Source organism: Bombyx mandarina, chromosome 15, assembly GCF_030267445.1.
Source record: "Bombyx mandarina strain Sakado chromosome 15, ASM3026744v2".
Taxonomy (NCBI): Eukaryota; Metazoa; Arthropoda; class Insecta; order Lepidoptera; family Bombycidae; genus Bombyx; species Bombyx mandarina.
Window position 1 is genome coordinate 10,581,930 of NC_143221.1, and position 10,427 is coordinate 10,592,356.

The window sequence follows — 10,427 nt, forward strand, 5'->3', positions numbered from 1 at the left end:
TATATTTCATTTCAAATAACATAGCCTGTTATACCTTACCTTCCCAAAACATTCCCAAACATTCCCAAAAGATTTGAGAAATGCTCATTACATAGCATTTTATTAACAGTGATGGAGCGTCGCACATAAAACCTTCAGACGAATTGTGCTTATAAATAATGTGGCTAATTCAATTATATATGTTATTGAGAATTTACTTGAGTTTAATGATAAAATTCACTTTTTCTTGAATATTATTATAACACTTTTGAAATAAATTTGTTGGTAGGTACGCAGTCTTCTTGTACACCTTACAGGTGGGCGGAAGCCTCGGAGAGCAAGGGCGAGGCTGCTGCTGTGAGCCTTGATATCGATATTTTAACTTCACGTATAATGTGTTTTATCTCATTCTCTCGCCGGCTGAATCCTATACATTTGTGTTTGTGTCTCTATGGACTTATTTTTTCGTTTCGTTTCATTTCGTTTCATCAAGTTTGAAATCACGATTCTAAAGAAGTTTTACTTCAAAAATTATAAAAACTGATGTCATTAGAATAAAGTTAAAAGTTCTGAAAAATCAAAATAATCTTCACACAAAACAATTTTTATGCAACATAAATTGTAACAATTTTTTTTATTTATAGGTTTAACCCGCGATACTATAAAAGTGACTCCTTGTCGGTATCAAACGGGGACCGAAAACAATTGATGGTAGGATATTGTTCGATTGGCTTTTGACTACACTTCAACTGCTGATCACCCACCCGGCCGGATACACTGGCCGCGCCACTTGAGTCGTCAGATTACTGCCATACCATTCTCTCGGCCTAGTCCTCGAAAGACAACCAGTTTTTGTGTTTAATGACAGGATAAGTCAGTAGATTTATCTATATTGTCAAAGAGAAGGCGTACCTTCTGGTTAATCTCTTCGTTCCGAACTCGACATTGGATAACCGAGGAGCCACACCACCGAACATCCCTCAATATGATAGCCTAACTAAAATCCACATCGCACAGTGTTTGGTCAAGCGGCAGTTCTTTCACCTGGATGTTCAAAAGTCGAGTGGGCCAGATTGCATCCCCGTAGTGATTTTGACATGTGTCTCAGAGTTGACATCACCGCTGCGCTGACGCGTTTGTTGCGAACTTTGTGATGCGGGTCTCGGAGAGGGGTGAATTGAATTTAGTTCCGTTTAACCCATTAAAGTTTCGTTTGTGCGCTCCACGAGTGCTACCAGTTACTTCCGTTTGATTTCATACAGAAGAGGGCAGTTCGGATTTCACTCGCCACCGGAGCAGAATTCGTCCATACTATCCAGAAGCCTACGTCCATTCACAGTGCTTTTACGGACAACTATCCTACCACGTGTCGGCTTTAGAATGAACTTTCCCCTGGGTGTTTTCAGAGCGCATAAGCGAGGTTCCCGAAGAGTATTCTGTAGTAGGCGGCATCTTGGCTCTGCCCCTGGCATTGCTGACGTCCATGAGCGACGATAACCACTCAACATCAGATGAGTCGCATGATTATTTGCCTACGAGGGTAATACAAAAATAAAGAAATTCAGACAGGTGTCATGCAGAAGCATATTTTTCTTACGTTTTTTTTAAATATTAATGTTTAACGCATATACGGTAAATTTAATGTAATTGTATTTTATGCTTATTAAATGTAAAGGCCTGTGCACACCACGTTTTGGAAACGCGCGTCGACGGCGCGCTTATATCTTACAGAGCGGTTTGTTGTCGTCTGTATCGATACAAAGGCGATGCTGACGCGCATGTGTATCGATGCAAATGCGCGTTAGCATCGCGTCTGTATCGCTAAAAACGCGCGTCGACGCCGACGACGCGTTTTTATCTCACAGAATGGTTTCTTGTCGCTTGTATCGCGCGTTTGTATTGATACACATGCGCGTCAGCATATACAAACGCGCGTGAGTATCGCGTCTGTATCGCTACGAACGCGCGTCGACGGCGCGTTTAAAAAACGCGGTGTGGACAGGCCCTAAATGCCCTTATCATGTGATAAAAAAAAATTAAAAAAAGGTTGCGTGTACTTATGTACGCGCGTAAGAAGTTATACTTTATTTTTATTAAATTTATTTCTTTTTTTTAAATATTAAATAATTAATAATAAATATTTAACGTTAATAATTTAATAATATTTATGAACTATATGAAATAATAACCTCAATTGTATTGGAGCACTTGTGGGCAGCTTCATTTCTGTTAATGTTGTGTCACGGTGCGCGCGTATCGTAAAATTTTACTCTCATCAATAACGCGCCTAAAGAAGTATAACTTCAAAAATTAACAAAAACTAGCTACCCTTCGATTAAACAAAAACAGCCTAAATACAGGGTGTCTTGACCATTCTAACCGGTGCCATCTGGGCGGGCTTCGGATAGCCTGCCGACCGAGAGGACTGGTGGTCGTGGCGCCGACGATCGCCAGTCCGGCGTCCCGAGGGGGAGGGTGATGGGAGAGATGTGCTCCGCACTAAACGCTTCATCTTCCCCCCTTTGCCTTTGCATGAGTTCTGTCTCATGCGAGGTTTGGATGCTGGCTGTTGAGCGACAGGAGGTTTTAGTCGGTTCAACTCCGACATGCCCCGCCCTCCATCCCCAGTGGAGGGCGGAAGTCCGGCGATATCCTCCTGACAAAAAAAATAAAAAAATACAGGGTGTCTTGGAATTCATAGATTATACACTAATATTATGTATCAGTTAGGTCATGAAGTTTACGGTATACTTTTTTTTATGATTGAAAGATTACTGGTGGCCCGGAGGCTTTTGCAGTTTCACGAGGACAGGTGGGCGAGCAAAGGCTCAGCCAGGAGGGGTGGGATTTTTTAACAACTGCCCGAGCGCCTCCGAAGGAGACCCAACACCTCAAGAATGAATTTACTACCGGATCGGAATCGCGACCCGCTGAGAAGATCCGGCGAGAAACTCAGCGGGCTAATGCATGGGTTAGGTTGCACGTCGACCTCTTTGTCGAGTTCGACGAGTACCGTTGCTGGGGTCCCTAAGCTCACTCCTAGTGTTAGAGCTAAGCTAGGGCATCGACGGTGACTGGCTCCTGCATGATCAGGATTCGATAAGGCGATTATCATGACAGAACAGAACGGACGGATGAAGTCAGTGTATGGTATTGTACACGACCCGGTCTGTATGGCTGTTTCCGAGTCGTGTGATAATATTTTCTGCTGTCTGTTTGTGCGCTGGTAGAAGACGGCTGTTTCTTTCGATGGGTTTCGGCTTCTGTAGCGAGGTTTCACAGGTAACTGTCTGGTTCACTGGTAGCTGATTCACTGGTGGTTTTCTGATAACTGTACTATTGGAGAACTGCTGGTAACTGTTTCTGTCTTGCTGATGTTTCTTTGTCCGAGAGCTTCTGAGAACTGTTTCTGTCTTGATGATCTGCTGAGAACTGTCTGTTTCTATGATGTTTCTATGTCGAAGATCCACTGAGAACTGTTTCTGTCTTGATGATCTGCTGAGAACTGTTTCTGTCTTGATGATCTGCTGAGAACTGTTTCTGTCTTGATGATCTGCTGAGAACTGTTTCTATCTTGCTGATGGTTCTTTGTCGAAGATTCACTGGGAACTGTTTTTGCCTATAAATGGCCATCCTTTTATATTTATTTCAGGTCCCCATCTCGCGACGCGCTATCGACGCGCCACTTTTGGAGGGTCCCTTGATCTGTATGTTACCGTAGTGAAAGCGCTCCACAAATCGTTCCTATTGGTCTATTTACATTCTCTGATCTGATACACTAACATATTGACTATAAAATAATTTAAGATTATACATTTTTGTTACGTAATTACTTATTAACTATATTAATTCTATTTGTTTGATAAAACTATTTAAAATCGATTTCGTCCTGCACATTACTCCCGCCGTGCGAGTCCGTCGCATTTCTTCTCGGTGCAGGATGGTCGTCTTCTATGGGCAGGATCACTAGTTTTCGTACTGGTCTCCGTAGAACTCCCCCTTTGGTTCTGATATCTACGGTACGCACCACGTTGTCGGGTCCTGGATACGTCGCGATCACTTTTCCTCGCACCCATGTGTTTCGTGGCAAGTTGTTGTCCACAAGCTGGACTAAGTCTCCGTTTTTCACGGGGATGCCTCGGCCATGAGGCTCCCGCCGGTGCTGCAGCTCGGGGAGATACTCTCTAACCCACCTCGTCCAGAACAGGTCAGCGAGTCGTTGTGCCGCTCTCCAACTGTTTCGTGTCAATGTGTCTCTTTCATCAAATGTCCCTGGTGTTGGTACTCGCCCCGGCCCGCCTAGTAGTAAGTGGTTCGGGGTTAGGGCTTCGGGGTCGTCCACGCTGACCGAAACGTGAGTCAAAGGCCGACTGTTTACCGTATATTCTATTTCAGCTAATAACGTCGAGAGCACTTCCTCCGTCGGACTTCGCTCATGGAGTGTTGCCGTTAACGCGACCTTTACCGAGCGCACCATCCTTTCCCAGGCACCTCCCATGAACGGTGCTCCGGGTGGGATGAATCTCCAGGAGATCGTTCTGTTCGCTGCTTCCTTTGCGGTTGCACCGTCGATGGCTCGGCGTAGTTCTCTGTCTGCTCCTTTTAAGTTGGTGCCGTTGTCCGACCATATCTGCGTCGGACAACCTCGTCGTGCTATCATTCTTCGGAGCGCCATTACCGCAGAGTGGGTGTTTAGTGATGCGGCTATTTCAAGATATATGGCTCGTATTGTTAGACAAGTGAATATTGCTACGTATCGCTTTTGGTTGGTTCGTCCGACTGTGACTGTTAGCGGACCGAAGTAATCAACTCCCGTGAAAGTGAATGGTCTTTTGTGATGGGCTAGACGACACGGTGGTAGATCTCCGGTCCTCGGGTACGACGGTATTTGTGTCTTCATTCTGCATTGTAGGCATTTGTTCACTATGGTGCGAGTCACTGGGCGTATACGCACTATCCAGTATTGCTGACGACACTCGTTAATTGTAGCTTCGACTCCAGCATGATGTAATCTGTGATGAATATATTTTATCCACAACTTAGTTGTGAGGTGGTTTCCGTCCAGGATCACCGGGCTCTTTATTTCTGTTGGTATTCGTTCTGCTGCTTCGATACGGCTTCGTATTCGTAGGTATCCGTTCTCATATACAATACTGAGTTTGTGGAGGCGGCTATTCTGGTTCACGCCTCCTCGTTGTTGGATGTCCTTGATTTCTTGAGCGAAGCTTTCTTCTTGTGTCGCGCGCATAAGCAGTTTCTCGGCCGTTTTCAATGTTTCAGCTGAGATCGGATGGTATTTTCTATCTTCCGTTTTGGTTTTAAAGGATTTCGGCGAAACCATTGTTCGTTGTTCGTTACGTTACGTTCGGCCCACGCGGGGTCTGCTTCTTTGTTTCTTTTGTTTTTTCTATGGTGTACCTGTTCTGTTCTGCGCCTACAAAGTTGTATAAACTGTAGGACTCTGGCTGTGGTGTATCGGAGTCTTTCCCAATTCGAGAACCGGGATACGTCTGGTAAACCTTCAGTTAGTCTGTTTTTAAGGTTGACGGCGATCGTGTGATGTATCTTTTCTTCACCTGTCGGTTCTATTGTTGCTGTTGCTGATTCCGTAGGCCAGGATTCTTCTTGCTGGTGTAGGAATTCCGGTCCTCTGAACCATCTGTGTTCGTTGTCGAACGATATTGGCACGTCTCTAGTTGCGTCGTCGGCCACGTTATGCTTCGTGGGTACCCATCGCCACTCGTTTACTGTTGAACTATCTTCTATAGCAGCCAGGCGGTGGGCGACGTATGGTTTGTACGAACGTGATCCCGTTCTTATCCATGTTAATACTGTCTTACTGTCGGTCCAGAAGGTCTTCGAATCCGGCTTTCTGTCGTGTTCCGCTATTACAGCTTCAGCGAGGCGTGCTCTGAGAGCGGCGGCTTGTAGTTCCAGTCTCGGTATAGAAGTGAGTTTCAGGGGCGCTACCTTTGCTTTGCTCATAATCAGTGACACGTCGATTCTATTATTCGGACTTATCGTTCGCCAGTATAGTGCTGCAGCGTAGGCGGATTCACTTGCGTCGGTGAAGACGTGTAGCTGTAATGTGGTCGTGTCGCTGTAGTTTAAGTAACATCTTGGGATGGCTATATTGTGCAGGTTTCTCAGCTGCTTCACCCAGGCCTGCCAGTGTGTCGACAGGTCGTTATCTATTTCATCGTCCCATGATGTTCCTCGCCGCCACACTTCTTGCAGAAGTTGTTTTGCTCTATTTGTGACTGGGGACACGAAGCCTAGCGGATCGAATAACGACATTATGACTTTTAGTGCTTCTCTCTTGGTCGGCGTCTTGCCTTCGACGAGCGGTGGAGGTATTCTTGTCAGATTGAGGTCGAAGGTAAGCACGTCCTTTTCTGTTTTCCATATGAGCCCGAGTACTCGTTCAGTTTTTTCTTCAGGCTTGTACAGTTCCACTTGATTTCCATTTTCGTTTTCACCAAGGATTTCAAGTAGGCTCGGCGAGTTTGACTTCCACTGTTTTAATTCAAAATGAGCTTTTTCGTGTATTCGACGAACGTCTGTTGTTATGCGTACTGCATCTTTTAAAGTTTTAAAGCTGTCCAAGTAGTCGTCTACGTAGTGTTTGTTCTGTATTGCGGCTGCCGCCTCCGGGTGCGTGGCTTCATGTTTCTGGGCGTTCAAGTTCTTTACATATATTGCTGTGGAAGGAGAACTTGACGCACCAAAGATCAACGAGGTCATTCTGTATTCTTCTGGGGGCTTGTCATCTCGGCGATCTTTGCGCCAGAGATAGCGGAGCGCGTCTCTGTCTTCATGTCTCAATTTCACTTGCATGAACATCTCCTTGATGTCTGCTGTTACTGCTATATTATGCTGTCTAAATCGCATTATCACTCCTGGTAGTGATTGGAGTAGGTCCGGTCCCTTAAGCAGCATATCATTTAAAGCTACCCCTCTTGTTCTGGCGGCGGCGTCGTGGACGACTCGGAGTTTTTCCGGCTTCAGGGGGTTCACGACGGCGAAGTGAGGTAGATACCACGTTTTGTTCTCGGTTTTTGTTTTTGGAGCGGGCTCGGCGTAGCCTTTCGCGACGAGTGCTTCCATCTGTTCTGTGTATTTCTGTTTCAGTTCCGGATTACGATCGAGTTTGTTTTCTATATTTATCAGTCGCTTTAACGAGTTATTGTAGTTGTCTGGTAGACTGACATTATCTGTTTTCCAGAACAGAGCAGTTTCGTATCTTCCATCTGTTGTGTGGACTGTATTGCTGTTGAGGATGCGAAGCGCCTGTTCCTCTGGGTCTGTTTTTGGTTTTCTTGGTGTGATGCATAGCGCATCCATAGCGAAATACTGTTTTACCAGATTTTCTATTTTATCATCTTCCTGGGTTTCGCTAGCATGATTTATGTAGTTTATGTGGTGGCCTAGGGTACGAGTGCGACCTCCATGCAATACCCAGCCTAGAGGTGTCAGTGACGCTATTGGCTGATTCCTGTTGCCTCGTCTAACTTTCGAAGCTAGTAGCATGTGCCAGTTGTCTTGGCCAATCAGGATTCCAGGTTTCGCGTTCTCGTACGTGATGATGTCACTGATGTCTCGTAGGTGCGAGTACTCGTCTATCTGTTCCTTTGGTATTTTTTGTGCTGTTACTTGTAGGTCGTTAACTGTTCTCGCTTGTATTATTTCTTTTCGACTGTTGAGGCCTCTGAGCGTGAGGTTGACTCTTCTTGACCTTGTTTCCGTTGATTTTATGTTGTTAATCGCCTGTATGTGTAACGGATCGATTGGTCCTGTTATTCCAGTCTTCTTGCAGATGATTTCGTCTATGAGTGTCACCGTTGATCCATCGTCGAGCAGCGCGTATGTATCAACCGTACCTATCGGTCCTTGTACTTGGACTGGTATTATTTTCAAATAGGACTGTTTCTGTTTTCCGGTCCAAGCGGAATTAATGTTTTCTGTTATTTCCTTGTTACTGTTTTCTGTTATTTCAATTTTTCTGTCGAAGTGTAACATCTTGTTGTGAGTATATTTGCAATCATTGATGCCACACGTCTTCGGTTTACAGTTGTGGGTTTTATTCTTATACTGTAGACATCGGAAGCACAGGTGTTTATTCTTAGCGATGTCCCATCTTGTGTTTGAGTCTGCCTTCTTGAATATGTAGCAGTCTGTTGTGGTGTGTTCAGTGTTGCTACATACCGGACATTTAGCTCGTGATGGCTTCTCACTGACTAAGTGCACGTTCTGTGTGCGTCTGTTGTGTTGTGCGGGCTGCGAGTAGTGCCCCGCCTGTTCGGGCTGTGCATAAGGGCTGCACAGTTCGGCTTCTCTTTTCATGAATTTTTCAAATTTAATTAGATCCGGATCCTCCTTCGGTTGTACCGCGGTGAAGTCGTAGTATCGGTAACGTAGTGTTGGTGTGAGTTTTTCTAACATTGTTTTGGTAGTTTCCGGATTATATAAGTAATGTGTGCAATTTAATGCACGAAGCGTAGCTACGGCGTTGGTCACCTTACTGGAGAATATACAAATGTCTCTTGGTGTTTCTGTTAGTCTTGGCAGAGCTCGTAGCGTGTCTAACTCCGTTATGGCTATCGTTTCCGGTCTTCCGAATCGCGCTTCTAGACTTCTTATGACGTCGGACGGATCAGCATTTGTTATAAGTAATCCGTCAACGGCTTCCTTTGCCCTTCCTTTCAGGTTCCTTCTGAGTCTGTTTATATTTTCTGTTTTTGTAAAGGAGTTCATTGTCTCGTGATAGGCTGCGCGAAAGGATAGCCAGTCTTGGTGATTGCCGTTGAAGAATGGCAACTCTGTGTATCTTGGTTCGCGGGCGGCTTTGACGGCGAGTGTTATTGCTGCGGTTAGATCTGAGAAGTCTTGTTTGTCGCAGGTTCCCGCCGGTTTTTCATTATGCTGGTCGTCATTTTCTGTTTTTGTGGGTTGGGTTTCCAGCCACGTGCCCACTCTTTCATCGAGTTCTGACTTACTGTATTCTGATTCGCTGTTTTCGTCATCAGATCCAGCTTCGAGCGTGGCCAGTCGGGCGGCTGCCAATTCCACTTGTAGGCGGGCGAGCTCTTCTCTAGCTTTGGCTATCTTCTGTTCTTTTCTGTTTCGCGACCGGTCAGTTTTGACTGTACCGGCGCGCTGTTTTGTTGGCACGTCATTCTGTTTGACTATATACTGTTTGACGGCCTCTGTTTTTGAGTTCCCAGGTTTCTCTGCGAGTTTCGTCGTGGCTTCCGTGTTGGCTGTTGCGCACGATGATTCTGTTGTGGGGGCTACCAGACTCATGACGGTATTCGCGGTTGTTTCTGTCCACATGCTCTGTATTGTAGCTGTGGTTTCTGAGGGCGGCGATTGTTTAGTTTCGATCCGACCTCTTCCTGTTGACCGCGTTATCGGCATTGTTCCAGTTTCCTTTTTTCAAAATGTATCCTTTACCCGCGGCTCGAAAGAATAATGAAATTGTCTTCGATCCGGCTCGAATGGACCATGAAATGTGTCCTCTATCCGGCTCGAATGGACCATGAAATGTACACGACCCGGTCTGTATGGCTGTTTCCGAGTCGTGTAATAATGGTTTTTGCTGTCTGTTTGTGCGCTGGTAGAAGACGGCTGTTTCTTTCGATGGGTTTCGGCTTCTGTAGCGAGGTTTCACAGGTAACTGTCTGGTTCACTGGTAGCTGATTCACTGGTGGTTTTCTGATAACTGTACTATTGGAGAACTGCTGGTAACTGTTTCTGTCTTGCTGATGTTTCTTTGTCCGAGAGCTTCTGAGAACTGTTTCTGTCTTGATGATCTGCTGAGAACTGTCTGTTTCTATGATGTTTCTATGTCGAAGATCCACTGAGAACTGTTTCTGTCTTGATGATCTGCTGAGAACTGTTTCTGTCTTGATGATCTGCTGAGAACTGTTTCTGTCTTGATGATCTGCTGAGAACTGTTTCTATCTTGCTGATGGTTCTTTGTCGAAGATTCACTGGGAACTGTTTTTGCCTATAAATGGCCATCCTTTTATATTTATTTCAGGTCCCCATCTCGCGACGCGCTATCGACGCGCCACTTTTGGAGGGTCCCTTGATCTGTATGTTACCGTAGTGAAAGCGCTCCACAAATCGTTCCTATTGGTCTATTTACATTCTCTGATCTGATACACTAACATATTGACTATAAAATAATTTAAGATTATACATTTTTGTTACGTAATTACTTATTAACTATATTAATTCTATTTGTTTGATAAAACTATTTAAAATCGATTTCGTCCTGCACAGGTATACTTGGTGAGTACCTGTGTACGTAATTTTTTTTTTGTTTCGATGGGTGGACGAGCTCGCAGCCCATCTGGTGTTAAGTGGTTACTGGAGCCCATAGACATCTATAACGTAAATGCGCCACCCACCTTGAGATATAAGCTCTAAGGTCTCAAGTATAG

The 10,427-nt window shown here is 45.1% G+C and overlaps 1 protein-coding gene across 1 annotated transcript; it reads right to left on the reverse strand.

Moving 5' to 3' along the window:
• Window positions 1–3,764: 3,764 nt before the first annotated feature.
• Window positions 3,765–9,396, reverse strand: LOC149501468 (uncharacterized). Its single transcript, XM_089732836.1, is given in 2 exon segments — window positions 3,765–5,332; window positions 5,335–9,396. Coding segments are annotated over 2 exon segments (5,547 nt in total). The 3' UTR covers window positions 3,765–3,847.
• Between the last annotated feature and the right edge of the window lie 1,031 nt (window positions 9,397–10,427).